General features: G+C 29.1%; 1 protein-coding gene across 1 annotated transcript; it reads left to right on the plus strand.

Moving 5' to 3' along the window:
- Positions 1-240: 240 nt before the first annotated feature.
- Positions 241-21,120, plus strand: LOC136971604 (alanine aminotransferase 2-like; the record flags this gene model as incomplete). Its single annotated transcript, XM_067266079.1, is given in 9 exon segments — positions 241-354; positions 3,261-3,390; positions 7,396-7,475; positions 9,565-9,698; positions 15,116-15,224; positions 15,313-15,378; positions 16,477-16,632; positions 19,593-19,705; positions 19,925-21,120. Coding segments are annotated over 9 exon segments (942 nt in total). The 3' UTR covers positions 20,016-21,120.
- Between the last annotated feature and the right edge of the window lie 2,322 nt (positions 21,121-23,442).

Raw genomic sequence — 23,442 nt, forward strand, 5'->3', positions numbered from 1 at the left:
ATTTATATAATAAATGATTTTAAAGTAAAATGAGAAATTTTGATAAAGTTAAATAGATTTATTTTACTTATTGTTGTATTGGACAAAGATACAATTTATACATATAATTATTTTGTATATCTCAGTAGTTATTCTTTAATCATTTTGTAAACTATTCCATTTATAATTTTGATAATTCTTATAGAATATCTCTAGATTGTTTTATGTTATATTTTCAATGTTGGATATTTTTTTTAATAGTCTGTCCTCAGCTTATTGAATTATTCTGTAAGTGATAAATTACCAGGTGTTATGACTCCTATTCCTCAGTATCCATTATATTCAGCAACATTAGCAGAATATAATATGGAGCAAGTAAGTTTATTTTAACATAATTTAAACTTATTTTTATATATGAAAAATACATTTATTTTCAGATGAGATATTTTCAGTAAACAATTGATTTTCTAAAGGTTATATATGAATAAATATAAACATCCACAACAAATCCAATACATATAACAATAATTATTTGCTATGTGAATGAAAATAATAGTTTTTTTCTATAAATAAAAAGAAAAAGTATACTTAAAAAATAGCTATGGACATTAAATATGTAAATAATTCTTATATTAAAGAAGAAATAAATGTAATAGTAAAGCTAGATTAGTAATGTATTTTCTAGTAAATTCTTATATAGGCCTATTCATAAAGGAATTTTTTAGATAAAATACAACAACTATATTAACTGATTTTCCTAGAAGAACTAATGAATCCAAAACAATGCTTGCCTTGTAAAACACTTTTATTTCATAAACTGCTATTCAATAGCCATAACAGCCATAGATTTCCATCAATATGGATACTAAATGGCAATTTTAAATAAAGGTATTTGACAAGGAAGGCATTGCTTTGGGTATATTAGTTCTTATAGCAAACTCAATAAATTAAGTGTCATAATGTGGTTCTGGAATTGACTGGAGCAACAATATTGTAAATTCTCCTGAAAATAAATTAAGTATAATGATATTTCTGTTACTTTCATATTTTAGTAGATTTTCAATGAACCACTACTGATCCAATGTTTATTTATCAGGCTATATTAAGATAATTAATAATTAGATATAAAGTAATTTGGCTACATGTATTTTACTACTGAGAAAGAGATGGAATATTTAGACCCATCTCTTTCCCAGTAGTAAAATGCAATAATTAAAAATAATTTAATAAATTTATCATGATAACAGCCTAGTTGTGTACCTCTAGCCAAATTGCTTTATATTTAATTATTAGATATAATACAGCCTGATATAGCCCAGTATATAATCCAGTAGATTGCTTGGCAATACCAATTGAATTGAATTGTTGTATACATTTATTTATTTGTTGGAAATTTGTTAAAATACGGGGGGAAAATGTTTAATAATAGGAAATCTTTTAAATAATGATAAATTTTTAATTTACATATATTTACTTTATACTTTAGTATCATAATTAAAAATTATTTATTAAAAACTTCACGTAAATGCAGTCTCTGAAGAGTGAACTATACTCTTCAGTGCAAATGCTTTTCCAATAGAATAAATATCAATAGAGAATGAGTAAATCAAATTCTCAACAAATTTTTTTACGTACACATAAAAAATTAATTATTTAATTAAATGCATATATAAGAATCTATAAAATATAAGAAGTTAAATTATCTTATAAAATGTAGAAATTATTTCACATAAAATAAGCTGCTAACCATTTTAAAATATTGAAATGTTTATCAATTTGACAGTACAGTAGACCCCCCTATAACATGGTAGATACATTCCGTGTTATATGAATCCGTGTTGTACGAGTCACTTAAATACATGAACCAATCACAGCCCGGCATGTGTGCAGCTTAGAGGCTACGGCTGTTTGAAAGGTTTTCTTCCATAAAATTAACCGATTCTAGACTAATTTGACTCAACATTTCCAAAACACGTGTAATTTTTTGGGAATAATCCATATAAACTATGCTATAAACAAAAAATTGTAGGATTACTTACCGAGTATGCACCATTCGACGATGCCATTGCTTAAGCTTGTTTTCATCACGGAGTGGCTCGTCGAACGGCGGGTGTGTGTTTTCTGATAAGTTATTTTTCTGAGAAAAATTCACTGAACTTTGGAGACATCATTAATATAAATATAATTTTTATGGCCGTTAAATAATAAATGGTTTTTAGTAGGTCCACTGCTCGTTTAAACTCAATGGTTTGGTCAATGTCCACTATTGGTCCAGATTCGACCAATCCCGTCGCGACACGAGTCGGCGATGACGTTTTACCGTGTTATATGAATCTCTTTTAGCGTGTTATACGAACACAATCGCAATTCTTTCGCCGTGTTATATGAACCCGTGTTATAGGGGGGTCTACTGTATTGATTTCTCGAATATTAACAGTTTATTTATATTGATGGAATTTTTTGCATAAATAATCCTAATCTAATAAATAATTTTTATCATATTTACATTACTCGTGATTTTTTTTTCTTTTTGCAGTTTTGAGTAAAATCATTTGTGTGTGATAAATAGTATATACTAAATTATAATTTATGTTTGCATACAATTTCATAATTGTGTATAAGCTGACATTTGGAATAATTTTAGATAACTTCATAAATTTATTTACATTTATGAAATGCTCTAGCCAACTTGTATGATGTACTAGAAATTTAATTTGTTCGATTTTCTACAATTACTTGTTTGGCAGTTTTCTAGAACAACATTGCAATTGTAATTTGCCATTTTAAATATTTGATTCTATGGTAATATTAGAATGAATAAGAATTACAAAATTATTCATAAATATATTTGTTTGAAGATTCAGGTTTAGTAACTTTATTAGCGGGGAAAAAAATTATTGCTGTACATATAAGAGTAAAATAAGAAATAAATTGAATTATTTTAAATTCTCTATAAATGATTGAATTTATAAAAACTTGATAATTTTCATATTATCTAAAAATACACAATTTTTAATTCAGTTTGATTTTAACTATAAATTTCAATAAAATCTTTTGTTTTTTATAAAGAAATTTTAATAACTAATAAAAAGTAAAAGTATTTTAAAAAGAATATGTGCAATACAACGAATACAAATATAATGATATGTTGTTAAATCTTCACTTTTGATTTATTTTTCATAAATATATACTTAAATATTTAAATAAAGAAGTCATTTTTCAGAATAATAAATATTTTATTTTAAGTTTTCAGGCTTTAAATTTCAGTACTTATATTATAGATTGGTTATTATTTGGATGAAGATAATGAATGGGCATTGAGTATTGATGAATTGAAAAATGCAATTTCTAAAGCAAGAGAAACTTGTGAACCACGAGCAATAGTAGTAATTAATCCAGGAAATCCAACGGGTAAGTAAAAAATACTTTTTGTATCTTGCCGTATTGATAATAAAAGATAATTGTGGTTTATTTAATTTGAAGTTTGCAATATTATATAATACATTACATCTTACTGTAAGATAAAAATAAAATACTGTATTAATTTATATATCAGGTAACCAAAAAAGTTCATGCACTTTTACAAAGTTACTAGTTTTAACCTTAATTATGTAGTATTCCTTGTAGATTGCATGTTATTGTTATTGCCATTCTAAATTTAAACTTTCACAACAATTTGTTAAAAAAATTGTAGCTGTGTAATTGTTTATAGTAAATGTGAAAAAAGATTGCAAAATGTCAGCTTCAAATACAGTTTTCTGAGCATGCTTACTTTATAAATTTAAACTTGAGACAAATGATGTATAAGCTCCAGAAAGATATGCATAGCATTCAGAGAAGGGTGGTTAGTGATTGTCTAGCCTAGAAATGGAATAGAAAATTTGCATCAGAGGATGTCTCTTTTGAAAATGCTCTCCATGAAGCATGTAAAACAGTCATTAATAACAATAAATTAAAAAATGCTATTGAGCCAAACTGGAGTCAAACATATAGACAGCTTGCATAAAGATTTGGTATGAATGACAAAACCATTTGTCTGCACTTGTATCAACTGAGAAAAGTGTACAAATTAAGCAAATGGATTCCAAATGAACTCTCAGCAAAAAACAAACCTATAGATTTTCAATTTATTTATCTCTTCTTTTTATCATAAGAGCAAGCTGCTTTTGGACAGACTACTGATGTGTGATAAAAAATGGATTATGTATCAGGTCAGTCCATAAGTTCATGCATATTTTTATCTACAAAAAAAAGCAGCAAAAAATTTTAATTAAATTTTATTTCAATCTATAATGTATTCACCATTATTTTGTACAATTTCTTGCCATCTTAATGGTAGCTTTTTAATCCCGTCTTCATAAAATGATTTCGGTTTTGAATCAAAATATTCAGAAATAGCCTTTTTTACATTGTTCTCATCCTCAAAAGTTTTCCCTTTTAAAAAATTCTGCAAACTGTGAAAAAGATGATAATCACTGGGAGCAATATCTGGCAAATATGGTGGATGAGGTAAAATTTCCCAGTTGTAGCTTTCAAGTTTCTGTACAGTTATTTTTGCAGCGTGTGGTCTGGCATTGTTATGCTGCAAGAGAACCTGCTTTCGGTTCACTAACAACGGTCGATTTTTTTTCAATTTTTCATTTAAACGCTCTAATTGCTCACAATACATTTGAGCTGTAATTGTTTGATTAGGTTCTAACAGCTCAAAGTGAATTACACCTGACATATCCCACCAAACAGACAAAAGAATTTTTTTTGGATGCAACCCACCTTTTGCAGTCGGTTTTGGCTGCTTGTCGCGATCCATCCATTGTCTTTTTCTCGTCACATTATTATAGAGGATCCATTTTTCGTCTCCAGTAACCAGCTTACCAAGAAAAGGTTCTAAAGCAATACGGGATAAAAGAGACGTGCAAATGTTTACATGTTGTTGTCGGTTAGCTATTGACAGTTCGTGTGGTATCCATTTTCCTAGCTTTGAAACTTTTCAGATTTGTTGTAGGTGTCTATGAACAGTTCCATGGGATGAATTTAAACGTTCCACAATTTCATCAACTGTTAAAGATGGTTCTGCTTCAACTAGTGCAGAGAGAGCATCATCAAAGTCAAACGGGTTTTCCAGTACGAGCCTTATCCTCCACACTAAAATCATTGTTTCTAAATCTTTCAAACCACTTCTGCACAATCCTTGCACTAATTACAATTTGATTATGTACAGTATTTATTTTTTTAGCTGCATTTGTAGCATTCTCACCACTTAAAAATGAAAAGTATAAAACATGTCTTTTATATTCGTGGGTTACTTCCATTTTAACGAAAATAAACAACTGAAATGTTTACAATTCTGAACAGTATTATATGAATGAGATCCAATTTAACACTTCAGTGTAAAAATTATCACATTAGACTGACATTTTTAACAGCAAAACAAGATTTTTCTCAAGGTCATAAAAATGGGCATGGACTTATGGACTGACCTGATACTAACACTAAGTGATCTTATTATCAGCTACCTTCCAGGAAATTTGGGCTTGCTGTGTCATAATCTGCACTTCAACAACAGATTTTGTTGTGTTTGATGGAATATAACAGGTATTGTTCATTATGAGCTCTTATCCTCAAACCAAACAATCACAGGGAAAGTTTACTCTTCTCAGCTGCAATGTGTGCATAAGAAGCTTTTCGTGCTGATTAATTGCAAAGGTATTGTTGTTTCTCACACTTCAAGAGTGACTCGGGAAAAGCTCCACAGCCATTCTTGGAAAATTCTACCCCACCCACTCTATTCACTAGACCTCTTATCATCTGATTTTCACCTTTTCTTGTCACTTGGCAATTATATTCAAAATGAATAGAAATTAGAAAAGGAGTTAAATGAGGATTTTACTTCTAAAAACAAACAATTTTATAAGATTGAAATTTATAAATTTGTTTCCGATTGGAAAAACTTATTGTGATGGTGTTTATTTTACAGAATAAAAATATTCTTGTTTATTTGTATGATGTTTTAATTGTCTTAACTAAAAAATTTGTGCAGTTTTTCTATCTGATTAAATATGTTAGTTTGCTAAATTCTTTTAAGAATATTTAAAATATCAATCACGATGATAAAATTATTTAATTTTTGGTCTTAGTCAAAAATTTAAATTAATTGGTAATAATTAAAATTTTTAAAACAGTATGAATGACATAAATTTATTACATGTAAAAGATGATAGCATTGTCTAAATACAGTAAGGCTCCATTTTTATGAACTAATTGGTTCCAGGAAAACTATCATTAATCAAATCATCTTATATCCTATAAACTCGGGTCATAAAATTGAGATTTTGCTCTTGAAATGAATTTTAACAACCAGCATATAATACTGAAAAATGATGATTAAAAAACATATTTAACGCCATTTATTTCATACAGTCATATCCTTAGGTACATGTAAAGCAACTGGTTGTAAAATGGGCATTTACTTTATATTTTTTAAATTTTGCTATTACTATTTTTATTACTACATTTTTTAATGTGTTATTCTAATTACAATAGAAGCACCACATACAAGTCATTTTGCATATTCATGATTTGGTATTTGTACCCATTTTTCATATTCACAAAGCTAAAATTTTCTTATCTGTGAAAGAAAGAATCAACAAATAGTAATGAGACAATTGGCTCACTCAGCTGCATCAACATGATAAGTCCTGTACTGGTAAATTTTGAAACTAAATTTTTCCCCTACAGAAATCCCTTCTGCATTCTGAAACAACAAACAAGATTTGACTATATTTAGACTGTTATACATGCAAAGTGTTGAATATGAGTATTTTAACTGTAATCATCCTGTATGATAAAACATATTTTTAATTTTCACAATGCCTTTATACTAATTAGTATCTACACTCATGTCAAGATTAAAGCAATACACACAAACATACGTAGAAGAAAATCAGAAATGAATGGTCCCTCAATGCAATGAATCAGTCAAATGCCTTCTCTGAAACATGTCTAATAAGCAACAGATGTACCACGAACACTTCCTAACTGTTAGTGGTCCTAGCAGATGAATGCTTGTCAGAAACAATTTTCTGACAAGCATTCATCCGTGACATAATGCATTTGGGTGCACTGCGATTGTGCCTTATTTGCATGATGGCACTTTGCTGATTTACATATGATGTACATTTCAGCTACTTATGTTTAATGGTTTTGATTTTTACACAGGTTTTATTTGTTACTTTAATTTTGGACAGCAGTATATAATGATATATTAACCTATTATGTTTTTTTATTTTAAACATCTTATAATAGGTTAATTTAAGTAATAAATATTTAGTTGCAGCATTAAACAACTTGATTAATTTTAGTAATTTCTGCAGTAATTATAAAAATTAATTTACTCACTCATCTTTTTCATAATAATAGGTTCAGTTTTAACAAGAGAGAATATTGAAAAAATTATAAAATTTGCATATGAAGAAAAACTTTTCATTTTGGCTGATGAGGTAAGTAGTGATTTAAAATCAGTTTTAAACAATGTAAAAATATACATATATGTGGATATTAAAGTCAAGCTAGAATTGTTTTGCAAAAATAAAAACATTATTATATCAATTTATGTTTCCAAACTCCTCTTTTTCTGTAAGTTTGCTCCTTGTTTCTAAAGTGCTGATGAACAGCATTCTGAAATGTTGACTATCCAGGAACATGCAAAGGATATAAAACTATTTACCATCACAATTTATCAATGAAAAATTTCTTAAAATATAATGTATAGACAAGCACTTTCCTAGATCAAATAAAACATATTTTGTGATTATTACAAAATCTTGGAAAAATATCTAATTACTGTTGATTGTGGAGTTATGTTAATTTCATAGATAAGCAATTTTTTGTTCCTCATTACTATTATTCATTCAATTTTGCAGAATTTTCAGGTTCACTCAAACTCATACCCCAGTTTATGTATGAAGAATAAACAAAAGTTTATTTGCAATTCATGTACACTCTTTGAGTATGAACAGTCAACATTGTTATCCTGACATCTCTCCAGAAATAAAAACAATTTTACATTAGGTGCACAATATTATGTCAAATCATAACTTTAATTAAAGACATGACTAAGTTTTGACTCTTCTTCAATTTCAGCAACAATTTTCTATGCGTAAATTGAATGTTTGACCATTATTTCAACTTTTCCAAAGTTGACTGGATTGATTGAACCACCTACTTTCTGAAGTCAGCAAGCAAATGACAAAATCTCTATTCCTAAATGAACTCTTCTTCAAACTCTTTTACTTGGCCATATTTCAAAGTTCTATGATTTATTTTAAAAACATTCTACATTTTAAAAATCAAATATCACTTGCATACATTTGAATCTTGACAATATCAAGTGTCAGGAATTTGTATCATCAAAACTATCTGTTAATGAGACAATGATTTATGTCTACTGCTTGAAGGAACATTTTGATTATAATAATACACTCAAACCTGTTTTTGTGCGGTATACCAATTTTACTGAAATTCATATACCACACAAAAAAAATCGCACAAAAACAAGGTTTGAGTGTAGATTGATGTTTCATCACATATAATATAATGAAAGGACTAAGGATTTAAAAAAATTATACACTTTATTACAAATTAACTGACAGTGACTGAAACTTGTCTTTTTATTAGTCACGCTATAAATCCATCATGAACCTCATGCTTAGAACAATAAGTCTTATTAACTTTCATAAAACCTATGATGAACTCTTCCAAGAAAACCTGAAATGCATGTTGCTATCATTGATGTCAGAAATATGACAAAGTTAATAAAACATTTACTGTTCTGAGCCTAGGATATGTGAGTGGTTTATAGTTTGGTGAATAAGAGTTAGTAAAGCAACGAATTGTTTTTACACTTACCATTCAGACTTTTAGACGAAAATGTTCATGGGTTAGTACTATCTCCACAACAGTTAACATACTTAAAATCATTGCTTTATTTGCTAGTACGATTACATGTTCATGCTTAATATATCCTATAACTTAGGTGTAGTTATTTTAAGAATTGTGAATCTAATAAACATTTCTAATCTGTTAAACATTCTCTACACATAATGATCAGCTTCTGTGGTTTTTTTTAATCAAAAAGTTTGCAATTTTCATTGGTCTGAACTTACAAAAATAATAATTCAACTTTCATGCAAACCACATACTCCTGATGATAATTACTTTTTAAAATTTTTTATAATTAATGTTTAAACTAGTTTAGCATGTTAAAATGTTAGTCCCTGCAAAATAATTAAGATAAATAAAATTATAGTTTCACACAAATTATAAAATCCTGAGTTCTTTATATATTTGATGAGACATATAATTTCGACTTATGCATATTTTTAATTGAAACTATTTATGATTAAATAATAATAATTATTATTATTAAATTAAATTATTATTAGATTAAATTATTTTTAACTAAAAGTTATGTAATTGAAATTATAGAAGTAAATTGCAACATCTATGAATAGTAATGTTATTTGACAAATGTCTTATCTTTTATTTATAATAAAATTGAAACTAATGTATACTGTATTTTATTCCTAGGTTTATCAAGATAATATATATAAAGATAAAATGCAGTTTCACTCTTTTAAGAAAGTTCTCACAGAAATGGGTTCCCCATACAAAGAATTAGAACTTGCTTCTTTTATGTCTGCATCTAAGTGCTATATGGGAGAGTAAGTTTATTTTATGAATTGCATAAATTAAAGACAAGGAGTTTTTAAAAAATTTTCATAACTATAGAATGGATAAAAATTATGTAAACGTCCCATTAAAAATAATGTGGCACTCTATTTGGATTCATTCACACAAGGAATAGAGCTACTAAATGTTTTATAAATTTTTATTGCTGTCAATTTCTTAAAAGATGCATTTTGGGCCAAGCCCCTCGTCAGTTTGACAGAATTTCCAGACCAGCATTTTAAACTGTTGAGGGGCTTGACCTGAAATGCATTTTTGAGAAACTGACAGCAATAAAAACTTCTAAAACAGTTAGTAGCTTTACTCCTTGTCTGATTGCATCTGAATAGAGTGTCACATTATTTGTGAATAAACCTCAACCTTAATAACAAGTATATATGGATTTTGATACTCATTGAAGGGTTCTTATTAAAAGTATATATTACCAGCTGAGATATAAAGCATGCTTCCCTGAGGGATCTTGTTTTGGGATTCACTGCACTTCAGCAATTTTCATGGGTGGTCAGGACTCAACTTAAACCATTGTGAATTTCAGTATCCAGCAGTGGCGTGCCATCATTGGAAGCGATGGAAGCGCCGATTCCACCTTCCAATGACCTTCCCTTGAATTTTATAAAATATAAATTTTCATATTTTAACGTACTTTGAATTAATTAAAATTAATATTTTATTATAACTGCATTATGTATCTTTTACAAATTTCTATACTACATGTGAAAAAAAAACGATAAGATTGCTATTGTATATTCGAATAATTCGGTGGCAGAAGGAATGTCGAAACCGGGTCAGTCTCCAATCAGCCAGATTATATAGGTATTAGCACATGCGGTTTACAGTGCTCCAACCTCACCCGGTTTAGCTGGTAGAAGCGACACACTCGTAAAGAGTACAGCTTTATATCCCGGAGCGGTTGTGGGCTGTTATCCGCCTGCCTGTCAACTTCCAAGCAGCCAGATTATAGGCATTGGCGCATGCGCTTTACAGAGCACAAACGTCACGGTTTAGCTAGTAGAAGCGACACACGCGTAAAGAGTATGCGACTTTATATCTCGGAGCGGTTGTGGGCTGTTAGCCGCCTGCTAGATATTCGGCCACCCTCGCCCGATTATGTGAATAACGAGGAGACTAGATCAACGGCGGGCAACCCGCGGGCCAGCTACGGCTGGCGAAAAGTTTCTATCCGGCCCGCAAGATCTTTAATAGATTATTAAATTGGAAAAATAATTAATAGTTATTTTTCCAATTCTTTGTAATTTTCGAAAACGATAAGAGAAATAAATGTAGTAATTAACTTTTTATTTATTTATTTCATATTTGCAGACTAAAAAAATTACGAGTCACAAGAAGGCGTCAATTAACTACTACGGCGCGGAAAAAAACGTAAAATTTATTCTGGCCCATGTTATAAAAAGGGTTGCCCACCCTAGACTAGATTTATAACAACCCAACCGATAGGAGTTTACTGGCACGTTTTTATGATAGTTCTGTATAGTTGACAGGAGTTTAAAAAAACTCCATTAAAATATTTGATATATTTATTCTGCGTTTATTCCGCTCTCCCATCTTATATTACTTACGGATTTCGATGTTAAACCGGTGATATTACGATTTAGTATGTCCCATCTGTAAGGGGATGCAGAAAAAACGTGTACAATTCTAGTACAGTGTTAAAAATTAACTGTTACTTTGGCAGCATCATTTACAACCAAATTTAATGAATGAGACGTACAGTACATACAATGGTACCAAAAAAAGCTCTAGAATTTATTTTCCTTAAATTTACGATTTATATATCCGTTGTCATAAAAATTTGTCTTTCCACTGTTTTCCCAAGACTACAGATATTCAGGTACAAAGTAACTGGTTTCGACTTATTTCTACTTAAGAAGTGACTAAATAATTAAGAGATTAGAATAAAACCCTGTTGAAAGAGCCAGAATTTTACTTAAACAAAAGCTTAACCAATTACTAGCTCAGTACAGTGGGGAACTGATTTCTGTGTACACCTGGTACTAAAACGAATTACAGTAGTTAGAAAACAAATGACTATTAAGTTTAACATATTTACATCTATGGTGAGAAACGTTTAAAATTTACAACAGCCCTGTGGCGTCCTTTGAGATATACTAGTGATGCGACAAAAGAGGCATTTGACATTGACCGGTATCGGCACCCTCGGGATTTGGCACGCACACACTCACTACACACCTACCTGGACCGTCACTAGTTCCATCCATTAGCTACTCGTATCAAGATATTTGACTAAGTGGATTGTTTTAAGATTTAAAAAGTAAAGACTATTTTATGTTATTTTTATGTACGTTTCTTTACAAAGCTATATTTTAATTATAATTTTCTTTAAAAGTATATTAATACAATCGAACAATACATTGTACCAGGTATGTATATCCACCGCACATTTTATTTCACCGAGTAAGTTTTTATAATTTATTTTTAATTTTAGCCCTTATATCGTGGCTAGCGATTCAGAATGTAATTGTGATATTAAAAATACATTTAGAGAAGTCTACAGTTTTTACTGGCTTATCGAACAAATGAATACGAATGGACCCTAGACCAGTGATTCTTAACAGGGGGCCGCGGCCCCTGGGGGTCCATAAGAAGTTTGCCGGGGGCCGCCAAATTATGCAAAATTTCCTTCGGAATATAATAAAAAGAAAATTGATGTATAATCCGAATATCGTATTGAAAAGTGAAATAAGAAAGATAAAGTTTTCCTATTTAGTTTTTATTTATTTATTTTGTATTTCTTCCTACATACAACTTTGTTAGTACAGAAGAAATAAATGTAAATATGCTACTTACACCGCAGTATTTACTTCTTTTATTCCAAAGCAATTTTAAGAAACTATTAATGCTTGGAATTTTAAAAATAATTAGGAAAAAATAGTAGGCTTTGAAAATTTAAATATTTTTGCAAAAGTTATGCAAAATCCTTACAAGTGGGCGTTTTAGTTTTAGTTTAGTTTTAGCATCGACGTTGGATCGATTTATCGACATGTTTCTTATTTTATTTTCTGTTAAAAATTAATGAGTTTTCGTGTTTAATTGTGAAGTTTGAATGTTATTTAAATAGATAATGAAATAATAAAGTTATGATTTACATTTATTATATAAAAAATAAAGCAATAATAAAAAAATCAATTTATTATAGATAAATTATCAAATTATCAAATATAAATTATTACTAAAAAATGGGGGTCACAAAAAAATTATGAAATATTTGGTGGGCGGCGAGTATAAAAAGGTTAAGAACCACTGCCCTAGACCATCACTGACGCGCAATTAACTGATTGCCCCTGGAAGTCGGCTTCTTACAGAAACACAGCTTCCCTGTCATCAGATGTCACGGCACGCCACTGGTATCCAGATATCTTAGACCAATTCTGCAAATCTAATTACTATCAATATGCAATCTAAGGAACTGGATCATCAAAATAATAGATACAATATATACATCTATTCACAATGTATTGATTTTGCTTTGTTAAACATACACACAAACACATTTTTTTTAGTATGTATATGTATATATAAACAAATACATATACAGTTCCTACTAAGTTTGGAAAATGAATTCATAAAAGAAAAGTTTTTGGCAGAAATGATTCAATTTAGTATCAGTCTTCAACATACACTCCTTCCTGATCTGGCATCTTGTGATTATCAGTTTTCTGGCCTTCTCAAGGAGTTAGCAGATCATCGCTTTGAAAGTCACAAGGTGTAAAGACAGTAGTTCAACTGTGGCTACATAAGCAGACAGACACATTCTATGAAGTGATATCTGAACACTTGAATACCACTCTTATAGAACTGTCTTAGAAACCAGGTGGAAAATAGACATCTAAAGCATAGTTCATACCCTATTTTTCAAATTCTGAAATAACAGCCATATTTCAAGAAAAACATAATTGGCAAAGAATTTTCAATTTCCCTTCATACATTATTTTATTTATTTGAAATTTTTTAATATGTTATTTCTTCTGGAATCTGTTCCAGTATACCTTCTGTCTCACTGAGGATGACTGTAGAAAGTTGATAAGTACACAAATACCTTTCAACTCTCTCCAATTATCGTCAAGATTCCAGACACCAGTTAGGATATAACAATTTTGTGTCCTAACTTGCAAGTAAATTATTTCTCTTTTCAAGTGGCTAAAGATGTTTAGAAACAGTTGAAATTTTAGGAAGATTTACTTTAAATACATGCATTATGTGAAATATGTGAATTACGTGGGCCGACGATAGGCATTAAATCCAATGTATTAGAATATAACTATATTTATCATACAGGATTATACATAAATGAAATATCTTAAACTATACAAGAATAACATGATTGGGTTCAACAATTATACAAAGGAGGATTTTTTATCCGAATCCATTAAATCTATCCTGACAGAGAGAGACATTGCACTTGTACTATCAGTTTCAGAGGAACCAAACTGTTTTCTCTTCACCACTAAAAGAAAGCTCCCCTTTTTACTTAATTTTTCTATCAAAATAATTTTCTTTTAAATATTATTTTAACAATTTTGTTAAAATAAATCCCTTAACTCCAGATTCTCACATTATAATAGAATCCACTAATTGAAATGTGTCCATATTTTAATAAAATTTGTCTGAGAAGAATAACTAATGAAATTATTATTTGGTTTGGTAATTGTGTAGAAAATTTTAATATTTAAATTATTTGAAAAACCATTATATCTATAATAAACTTTATTTCAGTTATAAATGATAGTTCTTAAAGATCTAGTAAACATTATCTATATTGTTTATGGAGTTTTCCATTATAATATAAAATTTATTATTAATGTTTTACTATTCTTCATTCTTCCCAAAATGTTTAATAACTAATGCATTGCTGCAGCATTCTCAGTTTATAAATGTATCTTGCAAATAGAAATCTTATGAATGTCAATCAAATGCTCTCTACAGAGAAGTCATGTTTAATGGCATTAGGAATGACATTTTCAGTTTAGAACTATGATAGTCAGAATTTATTTTATTATAAGCATTATATTGCAATTTTCTTGTATATAATCCTAAGAAGGAAAATTATATTAACTTTTATTGGGGTCACAAACCTACAACATAGATGTCCATAGTTCTTTTTCATGTGTTTTGCAGATAATTAGAATATCTTTAATTTTCGAGATTGTTTATAAAATAAAATTGCATATAAATATTTAATATTTGTGTTTAATGCCTTTGTTCATACATTATTCTCCATTAAATTTTCTGTTGTTATAAAATATGTAAGATTGGTTAAGGTATCAAATAGCAATAGTTTTAAATAATATATTAATGTATTTTAGCTTAATAACCTGTTAAACAACTAAAATTATAAAATATTACTTAAAATTAGATGTGGACTAAGAGGTGGGTACTGTGAAATAATAAATTTGGATCCTGATGTCAAAGCTATGTTACTTAAATTAATATCAGCTCGTCTGTGTTCCAGTGTTTTAGGACAGGTAATTTCATTTTGTTATACTTTAAATAATGCATAATTGTCCTCCCAAATATAATGTTACTTATTATGTTACAAAATTGTTTATTTAGGCAACTATGGATTGTGTAGTAAATCCTCCTCAGAAGGGAGAACCTTCCTATGAATTATTTATCAAGGTAATTAACTAAAACTGTTCTTATATTAATTAAAGATTTTGCACTTATATTATTAACAGAATTTGCATATAATAATTTCCTTTAGGGAAGTTAATTTTCAAGTTTCAAAGTTCATTAATTGAAATGAATGGCTGGATAAATTTATTTTTAGGCTGTTCTCACTATCTAATATTTTAGGCTATAATAATTGATTTTTTTTCTAGCATTATACATTTTGTATTCATTAAAATTTCTAAGAATGCCTGTCTCTTCTTTCATTTTCAGTAATAAATTATGTCATTGATAGCTCATATTTCCAAAAATTAATAATATACAATTTATAATTTAATAAAAATTTCCAAATCACTTAAATATCAAATTGTAGACATTTTAATATACAAAACTGTACAATTATTCTTTATCAAACAATAAATTTTAATTAGGCTGCAATTTATTGATTAAATCTTACATCATTGTTCTCATATATTTCAATATGCTTCTATCTTTTAAAACCTTTCATACACATCTCATATAAAATTGATTTCCATGTGTCACAACAAAATAATTTTACTGTGTCATTTTCGATGGCATGAAAAATATTTTAAGAAATCTTTTATTGCCATTGCTATTTAATGTGACCTACAGATTATTGTGTAGATACAATTTGATAATAGGTCACATTAAGAGTGATAGCAATATTGGTAATCCATTCCTGTTTCTCTCACTAGAAAATAGCTATTCAAAAAAATCATATAGATTTAGTATTAAATTAATACAGTGACTTATCGTTCTTCTCATATGTCATATAATCGAAGTGCTTAGTGGAAAAACGGCGTATCCTAAACACTACAGAATAGTTATTAACAGATCGATAGAAGATTTGGATTTGTACATCATCAAAGAAACTTTCACAGTTTAGTTGCATGCCCCACGGCTTACATTAATAAAATGTTGGTGAATTGAAACACAAATCCTTCTTTTTCTCAGAAATTTCCTAATGTTGGATATGCCACTTTTCCACCAAGCCCCTCAATTACTAATATGCATAGAAAATTTATTTTTAGCTGTAATACAAATCATATGAAAGAAATAAAAACTGAAACCTTTAATTAATTGTAGGAAAAAACTGCTATTCTGAATTCTTTAAAGGAAAGAGCAAAATTAGTAGCAAACACTTTTAATAGTATTGAAGGTATTAAATGCAATGAAGTTGCAGGAGCTATGTATGCATTTCCTCAACTTTTTTTGCCAGAGAAAGCAATTCAAAAAGCTAAGGTAATTATTTTATCTAATTAATTAAGTCAAAATATTTATTTGATGATTGTACTAATTTTATTTTTTCATATTTTAAGAGTGTTTAATTTTCTGTAATTAATATATCAGAAGCATATATGACTTATCCATATAATTTATATAATATTGTCTACTTATTCAATTTAAATGTTTGAAAAAGAATGTTAAGATATTGATAATACAGGTACCCATGCTCAGAGTCGTAACTAGTCTTTCATGCACCCGGTGCAAGCTTCTGTAACTACGCCCCAAAACTATGATATAAAACTTGGTCCAGGTCATTTATACACCCCCTCAGGGACTGCGCCCTGTGCCTGGACACTGCCCTAGTTACAGCACTGCCCATGCTATCCAAAAGTACAGCATTTCTGTGAAATCTTTATTGTTAATTTATATCAGAGAAATTTTTGAACATTTCCCAACTGAAAATTCAGTATTTATCATGTTATTTGATATGATTTTTACTAAATCATATCAAATAACATGATAAATACACAGCGTATATAAAGTAAAATATGAATACGGTGTAGTCTGTGAAACTACACCAGAAGTACTCTCTCCAGTAATAACCTGTAAGCTATGAAATTACCCTCATTTCAAAAGCCAAACAAACATTCATAACACTTTTAAATTCCACTTTTACACAATACTTTCACCATCCTTTCTGATTTCTTGTTATTGATGGATGTACTGTACAAAGCATAGCAAAGCTTGAATGAATTGAGGGGTGTACAAAGTGTACGCACCTCAATTCATTCAAGCAATAAACTTTCCACTTTATTTTGAGTATCCATTAGGTAAAATAAAATGTTAAATCAACATACTGTATCAACTCAAATGTAAGATGCACTATTTTTCAGGTTGTGTGTCTTAGAGTTGATGTAATATGGCATAATTAGCAACCTCTAATTTCATGCATCTTATTTCTGTCACATCATTTTATTGATTTTTATTAGACCAATATTAGTAATAGAAAATATTTAAGAGGTAAACTTAGCTCAGTGTCATAAGTATTTGGATGAAAATTGCAAAAAAAAAGTTGTGCGGCACTTTTTCAAAAATTGTTGCATTTCCAATCCTCCTGGGTATAGGCATATTCCAGGTTATAATCATCTCATGATAAAACAAACCACAGGCATCATATTTCTACCCCTACATGATCCAATACAATGCTTCATCCATTTCAAGTGTTGCAACCTGTCCAGTTTTGAAAGTCAATTAATTAATAAGTCATTTATAATAACATTCCAAAGTAGGGTCCAGATATTGAATCTTGAGGACAGCCATTATTTAGGGAACAGTTTTTTTTTTTAAGAAAGCCCAATTTAAGCTCAGCTGTTCTGTCTTTTAAGAAATCCTTGAGCAAGGAGAAAATATTTTGTAGTCTTTGGTATCTCTGATAAGTTTTAAAATTGAAAACCACCATGTATTGTCAAATGTGCCTTTGATATCTAGAAATATTAACATAAATCTCTTCTTTCCTTGCTGTAGAGTATCACATAATTTAATAAAAGAATCCTCTACAGAATGCTGGACCACGAAATCATATTGGTCATTACTCAAAAACTTTCCATGAGGCGAAACTTTTTGAAATAAAAGAGAATGTACGGGAAATGGCAATTCATGATAAAACCATTCACAATACAACCACTATTTGATGGAATGTATTATGTACCTAACCCAAGGTATACCTGTATAATTACATGTGGAAAGATGTGAACATTTAATTCAGTGTTCATTATTTTAGTAAACTAAAATTTTAATGTTTATTCAGAAAAGCTCTAACATGGCAAATTAAGAGGTTTCTGATTTCAATACCACTAAACACAGTGATATATAACTTACATTACTTGCAATAAATACTGGTGTCATTGACATAAATTTGTCTTAAGTTGCCTATTAAAAAATAATTCATAGACGAGCATGTAGAAATTAAGGTGCATCTAGATTTGAGTAAATATGTTAAAGCACAGATGCTTTTAGACAGTTCAAAACTAATTTATACTTAAATCGTTTATTTTGGAGCTATAAATATAACAAAATATTTTAAAAAAGAAACTAGTTAATAGTATTATGCTAAATATATTAGAAAGTATGTTTTAAAGAGTATATGCCTAAGTGATCAAAAATGAAGTTTTATACTAAAACTCTCTTGATTTTAATGTAGAAATAAGAATTTTAAATGATTTAAATATAAAAACAAAATTCACTAATTTTTATAATAATACTCACTCATTTCATTTTCCATAACAGATGTTTAATCCAAATTAGAATATTTATACTGTATGATGATAGTTTAACAATAATTAATGTGAATGAATTGGATATCATCAACTGTAATTTTTATCTGCTAAAAATGAATTAATATTTTTATTTACTATAAAAATTTTACGAGAGATTATAAATCGTATTTTTGTTATCTCTATCGCTTTGTTTTGCAATTATTCCGCAATAACATTCTATAAAATCAATAACAACTTACACTAAGTCATAAATGTTTATTTAAACATAGTTATATTTGTAACTTTGTAATCATCATTGCCAAAGGATGGTAAACTTTCAGATATCTTCTAATTTAATTTAGTCTACAAACAAAGACCACACTGGACCGGGTAGCATAATTGGCAATGCAGCTGCATTATAAACAGGAGCTGCAAGTTCAAATCCTATTCCGAATCAGTCTTTTCTTCCATAAAATTCTAATTATTAAATTAAAAACAAGATAGCAATTAATCATCTAACTTTAGTTCAATAATAAATCCAACTTGATTAGTAATGATCTGGCATTATAGAATTTGCACAGAGTTTTGTCATTTCCAAAAATGAAGTTGACAAAATTGACATCAGAAAAGTAGTAGAATGATTTAAGAATTTTAGTATTTATTATTTTCAATAAAAAATTTTTTACAAATTAAATAAAATTTTGATATTTCGTATCGTAGTCACTTAATCAAGAACCCGATTTTTTCTACGCAATGCAATTATTGGAAGATACTGGTATTTGTATTGTACCGGGAAGCGGATTTGGACAGAGACCGGGAACTTATCATTTCAGGTAATTTAAATATTTAATAAAAACTGTAAAATATTTGATTTGCATTAATCAAATGTAGATTGTGGTGTTACTGTAATAAATTTCATCATCGAAATTAGATGATAATTAAGGAAACATTTTATACTTTACCAATTATTAGGAAATGTTTTCAAAGTAATATATAATGTATGGAAATATAAAATTTAAACAGTTCATATAATTAAATTGTTTATGTTTTAGGACAACAATATTGCCTCAACCAGATAAATTGAAAATTATGATGAAACGTTTCAAAGAATTTCATGAAAAGTTTTTAAAAATGTATAAGTAAGTATTTTGATCTCTTTGAAATCTAAATGGACAAAGAGAAGCTCCACACCTATACCAGCAACAAATTTACGTATTGTCACACATCACACACTTCTTATTTGAATAATTTTGTGTCTTTATACAAATAAAAAAAATAGTTTGGACACAAACTTCACAAATCTCACAAAAATTGGCAATATTCATTCCATATATTAACATCATTCCCATTATGCTAATGATTTTATAAATATAATTTCATCAAAATTTAAAATTTATAATCAAGTATATGTTTTAGGGATTACAATGAATGAAGTAAAATATGCATTCATAAATTAATGTTACAAAAATATTTTAATTGACCAAATTGTCCAAACTATTTTTGTCATTTTCTTTTTTATCAAATGTTTTTTAAAGTAAAATAATACAAAAAAAATTTACTATTACTTAAAATGTTTATATTCTATACAATAAACAATTTTTTTAGTATTACATAAAGTGATTTAAGTGTTAAAGTGTTAATCTTCATACTTTCGTTTATTATTGGGACCACAATTCTTACGTGCCGAATAAGGAACAGATAATTTATTCAATGTTAAACTATCGGTCCACGTTAACGGAAATGTACGTCGAGTGTAAATATAATTAAAGAGATCAAATATTGTCGTAGCCTTAGTGCCTTCGATGTGTAGAGAAAAAGTAAAGTACTAACCGTGGAGTCACGAATGTAAAATGTACATACTTTATAACGTCAATTGTGTGTTTCCCGTACGTTTTGGAATGTTTACGTGAGTGATAGGAATGCTCAAGTTTATAACACAAATACACATATCTGATGCTTCCATATTATTTAGACAGAGTTATATGTTGTGTAATTAATATATTGTCGTTAAACAGTCTTAAAAAAGACTGCCTTTTCGGTATAATATTTACGTCAAAAATCGGCGGCACAATTTTCGGAGGGAATGAAAATTTCCGTTTAAAGAGAACTGTTACACCGAATTAAATAAATGCATGCACTAAAAATGGTTATAGTGTAGAAAAGATATGTTATTCTAATTGTTAAAGCAAAATTAAATATATGTTACAATTTACAGATGTATATTTTGAAATTAAATAATTACATTCCATCCTGTCTTTTCATGTTTGTATTTTCAAAATAATATAAAATTTAGCTGTCTTCTAAAGTATTATTTTTGAAAAATTGTAATTTAATAATTATGATTATATATTCATTCAGATCAACTTCTAAATCTTTCGAGATTGGACGTTTGATCTCATATTGATTATTTTACTATTGATAAATGTTCAATACTACGAAATGAATCATCTAGAAATAATTTACGTAGCCTACAGTAAAATAAAAATATCAATATTGTATATATATTGTCATTAACAAGCTATTCATAATAAATTTATAAACCTCGACTAACTGTATATTTTAAGAGGAATTGTTATTGCTTGCCTCATTTTTTCAGTTACAAGTTCATACGTTACATGCTTTAAAGAAAACTAGGGAATAAATGTATTTCATAATAAGTAATTATTATTCTTTGTGTACATAGTTAATTTTGTTTTCATTCAAAAGTAAATAATACGTAAACGAGCAATTACATGTTGTGACATCGTCACAATGCCGGGCTGCAATTTTTAATCATATTTTTAATTTATTTAATTTAAAATATATGCTCTCCACCTCAAATTAGTAGTGTCTTGCTCGTGTATGTATAACATACTTTTCATTAGACAATCGGCACAACTCTATTGTTAATCAGAAAATTCTGAATTGACGTAACGCGACTTTCGGTTTGATTCGTATATAGTCGATTGGGCCTCCCACCCATAAAGTTTCGATATCTGGTCTCGATTTTTTCAAATTACAGCCCAATAATCAAATTTACGTGATATTCTAACAGCTATAGTGTTTTCCAAGTGCTTATTACAAACTATTCTCAATTTACAAACAAAATCTATTCCTACAGGTTTTTTTTGTCATGTTTAAAATACCTTTAATTACTTAAAACAAAAATATATATTTTTTTAATTCTGCTACTTAAAAGCTTATAAAACAGAACATTTATTACTGTTTTCTATCAGTGCTTCATTATCTGATGCAGATAAAGTAGATGGAAGAGGATCTGATAAAAAAGTGGATAGACCAATTACTTCATAATATATATTATTAGAGAAAATTGCAAAGTTAGAGAGGTTTTTCATTAAAAACTGGTGACTTACTGCAGTCTCGACTTCCTCGTCGGAGCCAAAGTTTTGACCCAAGGTCTTCTTTCAATTTAGGAAACAAGTGGAGATCGCTAGGAGCAAGATCTGGGCCGTGGGCCATAGGCAGGAATGTGAGACTAATCTATTGCATTCACTGGCCTGCTTTTGGTATGTCACTCAGACTTGCTTCTCCCCCCACCCTCCACCCCTTTTTGTGCTTAAACTGTCCTACCCATTGTCTGTGTGCTCATATTGGTACATTTATTGTGATTAGAACTAGAACATCTCATTAAAAATCATGTAGTTAAAAAAAAAACTACATGATTGTTAGTGACTAGATGTCCTAGCTCTAATTATATATAAATGATAATGAATATAAGTGGAAAGAATGTTTTCAGCAGTCAAAAATTCAATAATGGCATATTGTCTGAACTGTGCACCCCCATTCCATTTTGACTGGTACTGAGGCAAAGTCCTATAGGTTATGTATAGTGGAGGGGAGATGCAGAGCTGGTTTTATCTAGTTCTCACTACTCAAAACAAAAATATGACAGAGGCGGAAAAACACTTTTCAGCCTACCTTTCTGTGTGTGTGTGTGTGTGTGTGTGTGTGTGTGTATTGTACATAGATACATTCATACAAGATGCTGAAAAATGATCAGAAATCAAAAAATAAATTATGGTAAAACATATAATCAGCACTTTTCTCTTAGTCTCTTGGTAACTTTTTAATAAAATACATTTCTTTGTACTTGATGGAAGATATTAACATATTGACAAATAATAATAAAGATGAACAAAAAGATACTCACAGTGTTACCCAAACTCCAGCAAATAAACCGGTGCACGAATGTTTTCAACTACCTTCCAGTAGGCATCTTTAGACGTATTACAATGATTCTACAATGAAATTCTTCATTTCGAATTGCACACGCCATCTAATAGGCGTGGCGGCCGTCTATTGGTGGATGCATACGACGTCGTAGAATTTGTGCCAGAGGGAACATTGTCGGTTAGTGTCGACGAATGTAGAATTTTCGGGCCCTCGAGAACGACCGTGTCCTTGCGGTCGATGCCACATTTCTCGACAGAAGCCTTGTATATCTCGTATTTCTCCATACGTTCCGTTAAAACAAAGAAATCCGTAACTTTGTCGAAGTTGCCCCACGGTTAAATGGAAACGCGTTCTTAGAAAGCAAATGTCTTGTACAATTTCAAATTGTTTGAATAGC

This window comes from Centruroides vittatus, unplaced genomic scaffold (genome assembly GCF_030686945.1).
Source record: "Centruroides vittatus isolate TY-2023 unplaced genomic scaffold, ASM3068694v2 contig_2634, whole genome shotgun sequence".
NCBI lineage: Eukaryota > Metazoa > Arthropoda > Arachnida > Scorpiones > Buthidae > Centruroides > Centruroides vittatus.